The sequence below is a fragment of the Pogoniulus pusillus genome, chromosome 21, assembly GCF_015220805.1.
Source record: "Pogoniulus pusillus isolate bPogPus1 chromosome 21, bPogPus1.pri, whole genome shotgun sequence".
NCBI classification, from domain to species: Eukaryota; Metazoa; Chordata; class Aves; order Piciformes; family Lybiidae; genus Pogoniulus; species Pogoniulus pusillus.
In genome coordinates, this window is record NC_087284.1 from 1,013,444 (window position 1) to 1,030,672 (window position 17,229).

General features: G+C 45.8%; 1 protein-coding gene across 12 annotated transcripts in view; it reads right to left on the bottom strand.

The window, feature by feature from the left end:
* Positions 1 to 1,362: 1,362 nt before the first annotated feature.
* Positions 1,363 to 17,229, bottom strand: part of FHOD3 (formin homology 2 domain containing 3) — a 415,781-nt gene continuing 399,914 nt past the window's right edge. For 7 of the 12 annotated variants that reach the window (XM_064160772.1, XM_064160770.1, XM_064160768.1 and 4 more), the window contains 3 exons: positions 16,475 to 16,646; positions 14,061 to 14,222; positions 1,363 to 4,611 (listed from right to left, as the gene is read on the bottom strand). In XM_064160772.1, the coding sequence (XP_064016842.1) occupies positions 4,529 to 4,611; positions 14,061 to 14,222; positions 16,475 to 16,646 (417 nt within the window). In that variant the 3' untranslated portion in view covers positions 1,363 to 4,528. Of the gene's footprint in view, positions 4,612 to 12,222; positions 12,849 to 13,263; positions 13,302 to 13,550; positions 13,628 to 14,060; positions 14,223 to 16,474; positions 16,647 to 17,229 lie in introns of those variants that run through there. The other 5 variants (XM_064160774.1, XM_064160765.1, XM_064160766.1 and 2 more) reach the window with 5 other exon arrangements.

Sequence of the window (17,229 nt, forward strand, 5' to 3'; positions counted from 1 at the left end):
GCCAGGCTTGGCTTCAACACCTCCAGGGACGGCTGCTCCCTGGGCAGCCCATTCCAATGCCAACCACTCTCTCTGCCAACAACTTCCTCCTAACATCCATCCTAGACCTGCCCTGGCACAGCTTGAGACTATGTCCCCATCTTTTATCCCTGGGTGCCTGGCAGAATAGCCCAACCCCACCTGGCTACAGCCTCCCTTCACATAGTTGTAGACAGCAATGAGGTCTGCCCTGAACCTCCTCTTCTGTAGGCTGCACACCCCCAGCTCCCTCAGTCTCTCCTCATAGGGTTTGTGTTTCAGGCCTCTCACCAGCTGTGTCTCCCTTCTCTGGACACTTTCAAGTATCTCAACATATGCCTATAAGTTGCATTAGGATAAAGGATGTGAAACTGGTAGGCTGCTACCTTGTACCCATTTCATCTTAGTGAAAGCAAAGCATTGTGAAAACAACAACCATGCAGATTGCTACTATCAATCAAATGGATTCTGAAGCATTTTCAATAGATACATGCTGCTGTTCCACTGCTGGGGATGCTGATCTACAGCAGATGCCTGACAAAAGGAACCATTTCTGCACTTGCAGTGGCAGTGTGTCTAAAGCCATATTTTGTCCACCTACAAACTGATGCCTGATTTTGTTGGCAGTCAATCACCCCAGAGATTTACAATAAAAGGGGATCAAAAGAGAGAAAATAAATGCATCTGGGAAATCACTTTTGATGCAGTTTCCAGTATCTGCCAGAGCAAGAAACACCCTCATTAAAACACCAAAAATTTTTTTTGGTTGATTTTGAATTATGGACAGGAATTTATGACACAGAAGGGTCATACATAGCAGGGAAGGGGCTATAAAAGATCTGTAATCCATGAGCCTACTGGCTGGTAGTAGAATGATAGTAGACTAGGAAGGAGAAAGAGAATACAGAGTATGCAGCCTGCTTTTAAATATCATTGGAGATGAAAGGAAATTAGGATAGCTTCCCTCTCACAGCCATTTTATGCTAAAGTTTGCCTCAGGATCCAAAAGGGGAAGGCATTATGGTGGTAGGAGGCTCAGGGCAGAGCTCATTGCTGTCTACAATTACCTGAAGGGAGGCTGTAGCCAGGTGGGATTGGGCTCTTCTGCCAGGCAAGCAGCAACAGAACAAGGGGACACAGTCCCAAGTTGTGCCAGGGGAGGTCTAGGCTGGCTGTTAGGAGGAAGTTGTTGTCAGAGAGAGTGATTGGCATTGGAATGGGCTGCCCAGGGAGGTGGTGGAGTTGCCATCCCTGGGGGTGTTCAAGCAAAGCCTGGCTGGGGCACTTAGTGTCATGGTCTAGTTGGATGGACAGGGCTGGGTGCTAGGTTGGACTGGATGAGCTTGGAGGTCTCTTCCAACCTGGTTGATTTTATGATTCTATGATTCTAGTCAAGTTACTCAGCAGCAGCTGGATGCTGAAATGAACACCCTTAGTGACTCTGAGAAGTTGGAGATACAGAATTCTGGCCACTACTTTTGCAGCAGACTGTTACTATGAGTAAGAGAGGTAGTTATTATGGCTGCAAGTGTTTAAATACAGCCTCCATGGATGTCTGAATGAGAAATGGGAACATGTGCCACCACATTGCATTTCCAAGACCTTTATGCTTGTCACAAAAGCAATCCATTAGCCAAAGTGGAACAAACATTATTCAGATAGTCAGGACAGCCCAGCAGACTCCAAGGCAAACACTGCCACTTTAGAGAGGAGAGCACTGGGCCACTGGCCATTTTTACCATGAACAAAAATGGAAATCTGTTCTGTAGCTGTAACATTCTTACTGGTTTTGATGGTTTTGTTTCAGTAAAACCTGAGGACAGTGGAATTAATCTTATTGTATACTACTGCATAACAAGTCTGAGCTACCCTTCATAAAAAAGGTATTGATTTTACAGAGGGCAGAAGCTTAGGCAAAAACACAGACAACCAAACACAATGGAAAAATGGAGAAGAAAGAAGCTTGCATCTGGACCACCAGAAAGAAAATGTCTTTCTTCCCTGGACTTGTTTGATTTTCTCCCTCCAATCATGTATAATACTTCTGTAAACATAAATGCATTTTCTTACATTTTGGCTTCTTTTATCACTTAATCAGCATAACATTTCATTATAATTGCTACATTCAGGGTGCCTTTCTTTTTATTCAGACCTCCACAAACCCCCATGACCTTCATTTCTTTGTTCTAAGTATCTTTCAGAAAGATGAAGCAGTCCATAATGGTGAGCAGCACAAAAACATCCCCTTTAAAACCTTGTGAGCCTTACTTATTTTACAGCATGATTAATGATATAGCTCCTCTTTCCATTTCCTCAACAGTTTCCTCCTTTCACAGCTTTCAAATACACAACACATTTTACATGTCTACTGTCTTCTGCCTACTTGTACAGCTGATGTTTTAAGAAGCTGATGGGAAAACCAGATCAAACTCAATGCTGTCCTTAAGAACCTTTGCTCAATTAGTGATCATGGACTTGAACAGAGAAAGATCCAAGGAAACAAAAACCAATGAACTGTTATTACCAAAGGAGGGGCAGATAGGCTGTTCTACTACAGATCTCACGGTAGCCTTGTCAACTACCTGCTTTTCTCGTGACTTGGCTGCTGTGCTGAGTGCAGTATGGTAGGTGACTGAGGTTTCAAAGGTTTACTGTCTTTCATCCAACTATCCTGACCAATTTTCAGCAATTATCCTGTCCTTAATGAGAGCAGAGCAGAATAACTTGTTGCTGTACCTGATCTTGGTTACGTGCCAGAAACAACAAAGCTGTGCCATTAGGAGCCCAGCATAGACTATTAATTAATGCTACATTTCAAGTGTGCTTTGAAGCCAAAGTAGAATCCAGTTAACTAGCAACTCTACTTAACAAGTTCCCCAGTTAACTAGCTTGAGGGAAGCCTCAGCTATTACTGCTGTGCAGACACACACTTAATCTGAAGAGATGAGGCTAAGGCAATGGAGAGATAATTGTGTGCATCCTTGAGGATCAATTGGTCGTATACAGACTTTGGCTTTAAACAAAAAAATCCCTTTTATGTTATTAATATTTGCAGTTCTCTTCAAAGTGCTTCAGCACTGACTAGGGTAACTGTGGTCAATTAATCTTCACTGCTGAACATGTCCTCCACTTAAAGGCAGATGAGCTTATCACAGGATTATAGGATCATAGGATGTTAGGGGTTGGAAGGGACCCAAAGAGATCGAGTCCAACCCCCCTGCTGGAGCAGGACAATACTACCTAACACAGATGACAGAGGAACACATCCAGACAGGCCTTGAAAGGCTCCAGAGAAGGAGACTCCACAACCTTCTCTTCAGCTTACTGAAGGTTCATCAAACACACATGCTGATGGTAGTTAACAAAGTTGGATATAAAACAGTGAGATAAAGGCAAACATATTGGAGTGTTCACTGCAGTACCCTTTCCACTCTCATCAAAGATCATCACACAAAAAGAGTAAAACACAGCAAAAACACAGCAGGCTTTTAGCAGGGCCGTTTCATATCCAGATCCATCATTTTGAAGTAAAATCACCACTACATTATCTTGTAGCAGAGAAAAGCAGCATGAAGGGCACAGGCAAGTGAACAAAACATTTTGATCTTAGCATCTGAGTGTACTTATCAAATATATAAAACTATTGTCACAGGTCTCTTTGAAACTGTACAGATGCATGGTACTGCCACAGCTCAGCGAGGTGGAGGTATTCTGTGTCCTTCCTTCTGTGTGACTCCTGTTATGTACAGGATGAGTGTGCATTAACACACACGAATTCAGCATCCTGAACTTCCCACGTGTATTGCAGGCCATCTCCTGGCCGCAGGGTGAATCACATTAAATACACCGAGTTGCTACAAAAAGACATTATCGTCCTCTTGTCCAGGTGGAAGGGTAAGGCCTCAGAGTGAAAGTTATGGTCCAGCCAGATTCAGCAGGAGCATGATTTCACACCAAGACTGTATGCATATAAATACATACATGTTCACACATCCATTCTGTACATATACAAAGATACACATTTTTTACATTCTTTGGTGGCAAAATAATAACACCCCCAAAATAAACCACAGGCTTGCACAGGCTGCGCATCCTTGCGCCATCAATCTGCTCAGGGAAATTGGGGTTGCTACAACAAAAGTCCTTTTGCCTCTTTAAGGACTGTTCCTTACATTGACAAAATGCCATACATTTACAACGACTGAAACAGGGCAGAAGGAAAGCCAACATGAACTCATCTCACCAGAGAGAGAGAGCTCTCTCCTAGCCATGTCAACACGCAGTGCCAGAAGCTGCATGCTTTCTCCTACAAGCACTAAAATGCTTCCTCAGTGACTGTCTGGGTGTCATTCTGGCTGTGGGGCTTTGCTTTCTGTTGCTTATTAAAACCAAACTAACAAAGAATGGGATGTTGAGAGCAGTAGAAGAGGCTGGCAGGTCAGCGCCATGCCCAAGGGTTGTCAGCCTGTGAGCTTCAGACGAACGACTTCTTGTTGCCATCTCTGCGATGTCAAACCTGCATCTCAGAGGTGCTGATGAGGCCCAGTGCCTTGGCTTCTTCTGGTGTCAGTCCACTCTTTAGTGTCCTTCTCACTGTACGGTCATAAATTCCAAAAATCAGGCAGAAGAAAAACACAAAGGCAAACCATTAGAAGTGATAACCACAAAAGAATTTCAGCTGAAAGGTATTTAAACATGCGAGCTGAGGCAAAGCAAAAGCTGCTATGTGCTTAGGACCTCAAGTTCAGAAACGCTGAGCAATGCCTTATGCCAAACCCACAGGAGCCTTACGTACCCAGCCACTCCCTGAGGCAAAAAGATGTCATTGACATCGAGCGTTTTTCCCTGAAAGGCTAGCAGTTCTCTTCAGTGCACAGAAAGCATCATCTGCTCTGCTATGCCACAGCTTCACAAAAAGGGTTTTTAAAGAGCTGGTGCATCTCTACCAAGTTCAGTTAAGTTTATCACTGTTAAATCCTATATGACCCTTAAAAGGCGTAAAAAAAACCCCAACAGCCCAAAAGTTCAGGTTAAAAATGTGACAATTTCATAGCCAGTTGGAACTGTTAAAACTGTTGTCTGTACAGATACTTCTCTTTCCTCTGGAACGTGCCCCTGTCCTAGCCCCGTTTGTGTCACCTTTGCTGGTCTGCTGCATTTGAGTTGAATTGAAATGACAAATAGTGCTAGTTTGAAGCAGGGTAGAATGTTTGGGTGAGAAGAACTAGATTACAGGCTGTGAAAGGAAAACAATGGTGATGTCTACTTCACTCCCAGGCCTGCTGAGATGTATAAGAACATGAACCAAAACATAGATAAGACACTTCTCCTGCTGGGGAGCTCTGAGCTGCATCTCTCTCTAACCTCACCCTCCATTTCTCTGACTAATCCACTTTGCTTTGTAACCCCTTGGCCAAACCTCCATTCTTCCTTAGGACTGGGGTAAGGTTGAGAGGGGCAGGGGGAAGGTGCAGGGGTGGTTGGGAGCCCCTCCTGGGGACTCAGGTTTCTGGGAGGGGAGTTGTGTTTCTGTATTACCTTTTACCTTGTCTATTTCTGTCTGTAACTGTATAGACTGTAAATATCTGCTTGTATATTGTGCCAGCTGTAAATAAATAGCTTCATTCAATTTCCAGAGCCAGCTGAGTCTAGTCTGGGTGATTTCCAAAGTGTGGGGGGTGAGGGGAACACCCAAACCATCACACAAATCTAGGCCAAAATCTTGTTTCTGCATTTTCTATTAAGTGTTCTGGACATTAATCTTGACACATCCAGACAGGCCTTGAAAGGCTGCAGAGAAGGAGACTCCACAGCCTCTACAGCCAGTCCTCTGGGACCCTTACAATAAAGAAGTTCCCCCTTGTGTTGAGGCAGAACCTCACTGCTCCTTGTCCTATCCCAGGGAGCAGTGAGCAGAGCCTGTCCCCCCACTCCTGGCAGCCTTCAGATACTTATAAACATTTATCAAATCCCCTCTCAGTCTTCTCTTCTCCAGACTAAGCAGCCCCAGGTCTCTCAGCCTCTCCTCATCAACCATGCCCTCCAGTCCCCTCATCATGCTTGTAGCTCTCCACTGGACCCTCTCCAGCAGATCCCTGTCCCTCTGCAACTGGGGAGCCCAAAACTGAACACAGTATTCAAGATGAGGTCTCAGCAGGGCAGAGTAGAGGGGCAGGAGAACCTCCCTTGATCTGCTGGACACACTCTGCCTAATACACCCCAGGATCCCATTGGCCTTCTTGGCCACAAGGGCACATTGCTGTGCCATGGGGAACTTGTTAGCCACCAGCACCCCCAGGTCCCTCTCCCCAAGGCTGCTCTCCAGCAGTCACCTCCCAGCCTGTGCTGCTGAAGTTTATTATTCCTCCCCAGGTGCAGGACTCTGCACTTGTCCTTGTTGAACCTCCTCTGGTTCCTCTGTGCCCAGCTCTGTGCCCAGGTCTCTCTGGATGGCTGCACAGCCTGCAGCTGTCTCAGCCAAGCCTCCCAGTTTGGTGTCAGCAGCAAACTTGCTGAGCAGACTCTGTCTGTCTGTGCCCTCATCAGTGTCATTGATGAAGAGGTTGAACAGGACAGGCCCCAGCACTGATCCCTGGGGGACTCCACTGGTCACAGCTCTCCAGCTGGACCTGGCACCATTGATCACCACCCTCTGAACTCTATCTTGCAACCAGTTCCTAACCCACCTCATGTCTGCTCTTCCATCACTTCCTCAGCTTGCTCACTGAAGTGTCATGGGAGATGGTGTCAAACGCCTTGCTGAGGTCAAGGTAGACTACATCCACTGCTCTCCCTGAATCTGCCATTCATTTATGGCATCATAAAATGCTCTCAGGTTAGTCAAGCAGGACTGCCCCTTGGTAAATCCATGCTGACTGCTCCTGATCACCTTCTTCTCTTCCAAGTGCCTTGAGATGCCCTCCAGCAGGAGCCATTCTATCATTTTTCCAGGGATGGAGGTGAGGCTGCCTGGTCTACAGCTCCCTGGAACCTCTTTCTTGCCCTCTTTGAAGACTGAAGTGCCCTTGGCTCTGCTCCAGCCCTCAGGCACCTCTCCTGTCTGCCACCATTTGGCAAAGACGATGGAGAGTGGCAGAGTGATAACCTCAGGCAGTTCTCTCAGCACCCTTGGGTGCAGCCCATCAAGGCCCAGGGACTTGTGAATGTTTGTGTAACTGATCCCTAACCCAGTCTGCACTGACCAGTGGGGAGCATTCCCTCCTCCAGGCCTCCTCTCCTTCATCCAGGGTCTGGAGTCCCTAGGGGAGTTCAGCCTTAGGTGTAAAGATTGAAGCAAAGAAGGCATCCAGCAGCTCTGCCTTCTCTGCACCCTCAGTTAGCAAGGCTCTCCTTCTGTTTTTTCTGGCACTGTGATTTTCAGGTGAATGGGCTTTAGTTCAAGACACAAATGGAGTGCTCACATTTTGATGTACCTCGAGTATGAAACACACAATCAGAAGTTTAAGCTGCATGCAAAGCATAAACAATGCCTTTATGTTGAATAAAATCTAATTGAAGCCTCAAAATAATCAAGTCCAGAGGAAACTGAGAAAACTGCAGACAGAGGTTAGGGACTTCTTGCATCTCTATTATCTAGCACAATTAAGATCTCTAACTTATTAAAATATGTGGTCCATGTAATTGAAACTTGATGGGCACACTCATGGGTCCAGTGAAAGTGATGAGGGAATGGAGGAGTACTGAAAGCAGGACAGCAGAAGGAAAGGAAAATAGGCTACAGCTGAACGTTTGCATCACGCAGGTAGGAAGAGTGCATTGTGTGTTTGGTAGTCAAACCGCTTTCATCAGCTGTTGAGGTTATTCAAGTGAGCTGAGAGTCCCTCCATTATCAAACCCTGATTTGAAAGTTTCTCCTTAAGGCTCTGTCCTCTATCCTGTAGTATTTGCACAGTGAGTAAACACCACTACAAGTCTGCACGGCAGCCTTTTATGGGTTCCACTCTTTCCTACAATACTTATCAGCAATATCTTGCAAGTTTAGCAATGTTTAGCTCAGAGCAGTACAAGATCAAATTCAAGTGATAAAGCTAAGATTAAGAAAGACTGTGCTGGTTTGAGCCTAGTTGGGATATTTTAGTGAGAGGAATTAGATGCTAGGCTGTGAAAAGGAAACAATGGTGATGGCTGCTGCACTCATAGGCTTGCTGAGATGGATAAGAACAAGAACACAAACAGATAACAGAGTTTGCTCTCTGGCTTTGGGCTGCACTTTTCTCTCTCTAACCTGCTGTCTGTGTGACTAATCCTTCTGCTTCCTAATGCCCCTGGCCAATCCTCCAAACTAACCTTGAAAACAAGGTAAAGTCTGGGGTAAGGTAGAGGGCTGGGAAGGAGGTGGAAGGGTGGTTGGGAGCCCCTCCTGGGCACTCTGGTTTCTGAGAGGGCTGTTGTGTTTCTGTATTACTTTTTAACTTGTCTATGTCTGTCTGTAGCTGTAGGTATTGTAAATACCTGTTTGGATCTTGTGCTAAGCTGTAAGTATAAAGCTTCATTCTTTAATTTCCAGCTTGGCTGAGTCTAGTCTGGGTGATTTTCCTAAGTGTGGGGGGGGCAGGGAACACCCAAACCACCACAAGACAGAAGAATGTAGTAATTAAAAGGTGTGCAAAAGTCACTAACTGTCTTGGCATATTAACAGAGAGAACCCTCCAGGTGCCAGAGTTTTTAGAACTTTATCTCACGCTTAGTTTTCATTCAATAATGAGGTTTTTGTTAACTGGGTGTTCACCTTTTAAAGGCTCAGTACTTAAGGTGAGAACTAAGAGGATTTGATCCTGGAAAACACTGGTGACATACTGATTTTTCTAAATGCAAAGAGCTGTTGCTATGCCTGTATCACTGACCAGATGACTCTAACTCCTGATGGGTTCCACTCACTCAAACCCTGAAGAATTAGTTGCAAATTCTAAGTGAAGTTGCTTGCTTTTAAAGCATTTTATAAGGACTTTCTTCTTGTAAGGTTTTAATTTTTTACAAAAGCATAATTTCCATCCACGCTGCTTTTAGTTAGGCTATAAATACCAGAAGAACAGCCTAACTCCTGGTATTTTGGCACGTCTGTAACTTCTCATAGCCAGTAAAAGTAAGTGGAGAGACATGAAAATGAAAACTAGTGAAAAAAACCCAAAGGAGAGAAGAAAAAGTGAAAGCACCCTGTGACTGCCAAACCAAAACTTGCACAATCTGCATTCACATAGTTTCCTATCTAGCGTCTTCTTTGCTTACAAACATGCACTGAATGCTTTACTAAACCCATATAAAGCCTGTCCCTGCACCTGGTCCTTTGGCAGAGCTCTTTCTCATGTTTTGGTGCCTGATAACAGTGTGGTAACTCCTACTTCACTTCTACTGAAGATGGAATTTAGTATGAAATACCTGACCTAGATTGTTCTGTAGTTAGGTTTAATCCACTGGCCCTGAGTTTATTTGTCTAAGATTCAGGTAATGTCAGCTCAATCCTATCTTCTCCACAGTCTGCTCATTGGAGTCTGACAGATCACTTGGTTGATGCCTCAGATTCATTTCTCCATAATGACTGCAAGAATTTTGTGCTCCTCTCCAGTCACTAAGCAAACAAATCAACAAATTCTTAGGAGATGTTTCCATTTCTCAGGGATCAGTCACAGGGTGTGTTATTAGGCTAATGTGATGCCAGAGCCTAATAAAAGAACAAAGCATTAGCATGTCTCTCTGCTCACTTTTCAGAAGATTGCAAATGATTCTGACCAAGTTGCCTCACTTGAATTTTGAAGTAAACTCTGATTCAATTATTTTCTGCTCCAAACCAATTTCTCTAACTCAAAAAATATGCACACACAGAGAGTCACTCTGTGGGGCAAAACAAGCCTCTCTCTTCAAGATTATAGAATCATAGCATGTCAGGGGCTGGAACAGACCTCGAAAGCTCATCTGGCCCAGCGCCCCTGCCAGAGCAGGATCACCCAGAGCAGATCACAGTGGAACACATTCAGGTGGGTTTTGAATATCTCCAGAGAGGGAGACTCCACAGCCTCCCTGGGCAGCCTGTGCCAGGGCTCTGTCACCCTCACAATGAAAAAAGACTTTCCTCAGGTTCACATAGAACTTCCTCTGCCTCAGCTTCCACCCACTGCCCCTTGTCCTGGCACTGGGCATCACCCAGCAGAGCCTGACTCCAGCCTCCTGCCACTCACCCCTTGCATATTTATAAACATGGATGAGGTCACCTCTCAGTCTCCTCTCCCAGCAGCTCAGCCCCAGCTCCCTCAGGTTCTCCTCAGAAGGAAGATGTTCAGCTTCCTTAATCATCTTTGTGGCTCTGCACTGTACTCTCAAGCAGCTCCCTGTCCTTGAGCTGGGGGGCCCAGAACTGGACACAGCACTCCAGATGAGGCCTCACCAGGGCAGAGCAGAGGGGCAGGAGAACCTCTCTTGGCCTACTAACCACAGTCCCTCTCATCCACCCCAGAATGGCATTGGCCCTCCTGGCCACAAGAGCACACTGTTGGCTCATGGCCATCCTTCCATCCACCGGGACTCCCAAGGTCTTCTTCCCTTCACTGCTCTCCTGCAGGTCAGTCCCCAACCTATACTGATCCCTGGGCTTGCTCTTTCCCAGGAGCACAACTCTCCCCTTGCCCCTGTCCAACTTCATTCAGTTTCTCCCTGCCCAACTCTCAGCCTGCCTAAGTCTCTCTGACTGGCAGCAGAACTCTCTGCTGTGGCAGCCACTCCACCCAGCTTGGTGTCATCAGCAAACTTGCTGACAGTGCACTCCATGCCCTCATCCAGGTCATTAATGAATGTACTGAACAATACTGGGCCCAGTACCACCCCCTGAGGGACTTCAGTGGTTACAGGCCTCCAGCTAGACTCTGTCCCATTGACCACAGCTCTCTGACTTCTTTCCTTTAAGCAGTTCCCAATTCACCTCACTGCCTGATCACCCAGACCACACCTCCTCAGTTTAGCTGTGAGGATGCTGTGGGAGATGGCGTCAAATGCTTTACTGAGATCAAGGTAAAGCACATCCACTGCTCTTCCACCATCCATCCACCTGGTTACATGTTCACAGAGGGTTATCAGGTTGGTCAAACATGACTTCCCCTTTGTAAAACCATGAGCACTTCTTGTCCTTGATCTGGCTAAGCACAGTGCTGAGGCTAGGCTGCTCCATTATCTTTCTGGGGGTGGAGGCAGGGCTGACAGCTCTGTAGTTACCTGGCTCCTCCTTACTGCCCTTTTTGAAAACTGGAGTGGTTTGCCCTCCTCCACCCTGCAGGCACCAATCCAATCCAACCACCATTCTGCCACTCACTGACACATGTAAGGCGCATCTGGGCCCTACATTTTGGTTTATCATTTAAGGTCAGCTGAATCACAGAATCATAGAATCAACCAGCTTGGAAGAGACCTCCAAGATCATTTATTTATCATCCAGGTATATTATCTGTCAGTGTGAAACAGTTTGGAAAAGAGATTCTTCTTTCACACTATCTTTTGGCACATGATAGCTGAAAGGAACACTAAACTGCTGAACCTCATGTTTCTTTTGCCTTCTTAAGGAGTCTCATCTAGATCTCATCATCACAGTGTGCACTTGCAGCCCAGACAGCCAACCAGAGCCTGGGCTGCAGCAGGAGAAGTGTGGCCAGCAGGGCCAGGGAGGTGATTCGCCCCCTCTACTCTGCTCTGCTGAGACCCCACCTGGAGTACTGCATCCAGTTCTGGAGTCCCCATTACAAGAGGGATGTGGAGATGCTGGAGTGTGTCCAGAGCAGGGCTCCGAGGATGCTCAGAGGGGTGAAGCAGCTCTGCTGTGAGCACAGACTGAAAGAGTTGGGGCTGTGCAGGCTGCAGAAGAGGAGGCTCCCAGGTGACCTTCTTGTGGCCTTCCAGGATCTGAAGGGGGCCTACAAAAAAGCTGGGGAGGGACTTTTTAGGCTGTCAGGGAGTGACAGGACTGGGGGGAATGGAGCAAAGATGGAGGTGGGGAGAGTCAGGCTGGAGGTGAGGAGGAAGTTGTTGAGCAAGAGAGTGGTGAGAACTTGGAATGGGTTGCCCAGGGAGGTGGTTGAGGCTCCATCCCTAGAGGTTTTTTAAGGCCAGGCTGGCTGAGGCTGTGTGCAGCCTGCTCTAGGGTAGGGTGTCCCTGGGCATGGCAGGGGGTTTGGAAGTAGATGATCCTTGTGGTGCCTTCCAACCCTGGTTCTATGATCTTGAAGAGCAAACAAGCTGGATTCTATCATGATTAACTATAGTGGAAATAAGTCCCATCATAGACATTTGCTGAACGTTTAATGCCTGTTAAGGTTTTTACTGAATATAAAAGCCAGCTCCATGGAAAAATACACAGTATTTTTATTATCATTAGTTTTTCTGATTTTTGGTTTGGTTTTGTTTCCCTGCAACAAGTGCTTCCTTGGGAAAAAAGGTGCCTGATAAAAAGTTGAAATAAAACTTTTTGGTTTGTGCACAAAGGCTAACAGGAAAGTTTTTAGCATGGGATGGGAGCTGGTCTCTCCTCCCCAGTTACTAATGCTAGGACAAGAGGAAATGACCTCAGGTTGCATCAGGGAGGTTCAGGTTGGCTGTTGGGAGGAAGTTCTTTCCTGAACGGGTGGTCAGGCACTTGAGGCTGTGGTCTGGTGCTGAAGGCTGCTGGGATGAAGGTTGGACTGGATGCTCCTGGTGCTCCTTTCCAGCCGTAGTGATTCCTAGTGATGAGATGTGCTGAGTGATTTGGTTTAGTCAGTGACTTGTCAGTGTGCAACTAATGATTGGACTTGATGGGCTTGAGGGGCTTTTCCATTCTAGGAAATTCTGTGATTCTGTGATAGATAGTGGAAATAGGCAAAACATACAGGGGAGTTATTTGTTGTGCACAAGCCAGCAAGGGCAGTCAGCACATGCAGGACAGTGGAACCGTGTAGTGAAGTGGGCAGTAGCAGAAGGCAATGCCACAAAGAGGTACAGCAGAGTGCATTACGGAAATTAAGATGGACAATCCAGTGTCAGCTCTTGTTTTTTTTCCCCTTAAAGTCTGGTTCTTCTAACCAGTGTGTCCACTTCACTTTTGCCCTTGCCACATGCACCTAAGTTCCTTCCCTAGCATGCTGAAAAAAGCGAGTATGCTTTCTGCACATGCTAGTGCGTAGCAGTCGCTGCTTGTACCAGCTAATGTTGATCACCCACTGTGTTACAGCAATTCCACATAAAGCAAAACCTTGCTGAGTTTTCACTCACTGTTGTTGTCTCCCCTTTGTCCTAACTTCCCAGAAATGCTAAAGGGATGGAAAGGTAGGTCAAAAAGCCACATAGAGTGAACAACATTAAATAACGAAAACTTGTTTTCTTTGGATACTTATCATTCTCAGAGGAGCCACAGTAGTCTCTACATATTAGGAGGAACCCAGAAATATCATAACCTCTAAACACTGTATTTTCTAAAGTGTGAAATTAAATTGCTCAAGCCTTGGTGCCACAACTCAGCCTGTGGCCACACTACACTCTTGGAAGACCACATTATAAACCTTTGCTTCCCAGTTAAAGTTAATCTCCTCTATGACCACTTTGCAGCCAAGCAGCAGTAGACATTTTGTTTCCAGGGTTGCAGAAGGATAGTCCCTATCATGCCAGAGGAATACTCTAACTATTTCTTGCTATATGATTCAATGTTACTACAGATGCAGCTACCAATCTTTATGACAGTTCACACTACCATGCAGCATTTTAGGCAGTCTCCATTTGAGGTCCTGATCTGAATTCTCCACACATGAATAAATACTGTCATCATCTCTAAAGCACCATAAACCGTTGTGCTTTTCTTACATCTAAGAACATTTTGGGTTCTTTAGGAAAGAGTCACCCACTGCATACATTGCTTAAGCAATGGGAAGAGAAGTACACACCAAGGGCAAGTACCCACTTAAGCTGCTGTGACCTACCAATGCCTGCCTGCCTGCTAACGGCCTGCTTCCTGCGTCACAGTACAGAAATGCCCCACACGCTCATTTTGAGAGATTTAACAGCCATATACTCACAGGACTTTCTATTGGCTCGTGACCGCTTCCTCTCTCTAGGCATGGCTCTCTGGCTTGGCATTTGGGTGGCAGACTTAACAATGCGGTCCATGATCTCATCTGCTGCATCGTCTGTTGCGTTAGGTGAGTCGTCATTGCCAGCGCTCCACGAACCCACACGGCCTGGTGAAGTCCACAAAGTGCGTTGAGGGAATAGAAGACAGAAAGTCTCTGCTGCCACTTTAGTTTGCAACTGAGGGTTTGTTTTGGAACTACAGCAGGCAGCTCAGTCACTGCTACTTCAAACTGGCTAAAGGGAAAGGCTCTGCCTAATGGAGAATAGTTCTAAATAATACCCTAGAATCTTTGCTGCATCAACAGACAACCAAGAACTCTAATGTAATTATAACCTTCTCTTTCTTTCAGCCTCAGAGTCTTATTCGTGGCCATACAACTGGCAAATGTCTGCTAAAGACTGCCTATAAGCAAAGGATTGCATGTTTTTCCTCTGCTCCTGTTACACAGAGACTGAAAGACATAGCATACATTAGAGATTGATGCAAATCTGCAGGACAGCTCCTTTGTACCCAAAGAGAGGAAGAATCAGTTTCTGAGCATCTGTATCATAGCCTAGTGCAAAGAAGACATGAAAAGGGAGAAAAGTGTTGTTTCACATGTCTTCTTCTTTCTTTCACAATGAAGAATTCACCTTATCATAAAAATGAATGTCTCCTGGCACAACTGTGTGTGCTGAGAGTTGCAAAACAGGAGTTATTGGCAAGCTGAAAGGCAAAATAAGCAATTTTGATTAAAACCACAAACAAACAAGTAAGCTGTGCCAAGGTTGTGGCACTTCCCTCTCCATAGAGCTATGTCAGTTGCTTATTTGGGATCCTCCACAACTGTCACGTGTGGGTTTTTTGGTTTTACCTAGTCTGAAGGCTAGTATGCAGTGAGTACACTGACTGAGCTTTGCAAGACAGTGGATGTGATAGAACTGCAAGCAGCTAAAAATGCACCCATGAGGTCACTCTATATCACAACCCCAATGCCAATAAACAACAGCTTTGGCCAGTACTTTTCCTGCTGCTTGCCTTCTGGCTGTTGTCAAGAGCAGCTGTACTACAGTAGCACTCCTGACAAGCTTCTGACTGGCTGATCCATTCTCTGCCTCTGCTTCTTTCCAGGTGAATACTTTAGTATGAGGACACACTGCTTGTTAGCATTCATTGGATTACTTCAGCCATTGAGCTTCTTGCAGTGCAGCTCGAATTGTTTAATTTCAGCTTTGTACTTTAGGTAAAGGACTTGCTTTTTAAATTGGGCCTGTGAAACCTCTAACTTAGACAGGATGATGGGTTCAGGTCTTAATAAACTGCACATGCTGAGGCTTACTGGTGGATGCTCAGAATGTGCTATCAGTGGCACTGATAAACAAAAGAATCAAGAAAGTGTAAGATATGCAGATGTAAAGGAAAATAAACAGTGGAATAGGAAAGTAGAGACTTGAATCTTAGTTCATCACCTTTACTCAGAAAACGTCTTCCAGGTACCACATGAACAGGAGGGGGTGAGGGAAAGACAAAAAAATAGACTGGTAAACCTAATGTCTGCAAGATAATTTAGCACAAAGAAAGTGGTCTAGGGACTGCTTGAGTGAAGAAGTGTACCAGTGAATCACGTGCAGGACAAAACCAAGGCTATCTGATTGCCAAGTAAGCTCTTCTGTCAGAGTATCAAGGGCTGGAACTGGCAGATTGAGTCAGGTTTTCATTTCCTCCGGGTCAGCTTTCAGCAACTTCTGTGCTGACACTTGGAAACAGCAGAGTAGGAGGGAACCTCTGAGAAAGAGGTATCTGCAAGACAGCAAGATGTGGGACTGTGCACAGCAGCTTTTCATGCTCCTAGTCTCCACTTAAACCACTACTTTTGCAGTTTAGTGGGGAAGTGGTTAAGAGATTCATTATCTTTTTCCTATTTTGCTCTCCCAATGATTCCTGAAATGCTTCAAGGATCTTCCTCTTCAATTTGTATTGCTACTTTCTACTTGCTTCCACTGAGAACAAAATGAAAACCACATCCCCAGATGCCCTACTTGGCTTTCATGACAAGAAGAAGAATAAAAGCTGGGGTGTTAATGGGCAGCCATGCTCCTGACTGGGAGAAGGGTGAGAGTGTCTGTGGGCTGGGACTCCTAATGCTCCCAGGAACTATTTGGGCTGTAATTCATACGTTGAAACTTCAGGCAGATTTCTCTTAAATCCTCATGCCTCAAACCACTGCTTTCAGTGCAGGAACAGCACTGGGGTCTTCCCCTTTCCCTTCAACCCTTCCCGCTGCGAGCACTACACGAGGGTGCCACAACCCACGTCTGGGCCACTGCATGGCTACTGCGCCACAAGAAAGGTGTCCAAAGGGAAGCTGCTGGCACTTACCTTGGCTGGTCCGGCTTCGAGTGCGAACCCCCAGTGCCGTGGTGCTCTCCCCACCAACAGAGGTCGTCTTCAGCACAGCCTTCATGTTCTCATGCTCTGCAGCATCCTCAGCATACTGCAACCCTTGGGACTGGGTCTGGCAGTGGGGCGAGCTGCTGGAGAACTTGCCAGACTATTGGAGGAAAATGGAGTGAGAGTCTTAATTGTGAACTGCAAGGAGAAAAGTGTCCTCCTGGGCTTAGTTTGGAGTGTAGCTATTAAAAACCCAAAAAGCCAGGCAACAGTTGCTCCTCTACCAGAGCATGCACTCTGGATAGAAATCAACTGTAAACAGAGCAACAGCAAAGAGCAGACACCACCGCAGGAAAATCAGATGCATAGATCAAGCTTGATCATTTCAACCTTCTGTCCTAGACTATAAGGTAGGAATCAAAGACTGACTTCGAAACCTTAGACTGAGCCTGTTATACCTGGGGTCAGGTATAACAGCGTGGGGAAGAGGATGAGACCCAAGAAAAGTAATTGTTTTTTCTTCTGTACAATCACCTTTCAGTAACAAGGCAAAATGAAGAGAGACCTTTCCCTCTCGCCTTTCTGCATTGATGTACAGAAAACTGTGACAGCTCTAAACCACAAATACCTACAAGTAACCTTAAAACAAATTCCCAGTAACACCTGATAAAAAGCTCTGGTTTTGAGACACTTAGCCAAATTATTTCATCGCCAAATCACAAAACCTGCAGCCAGCAGTGAGA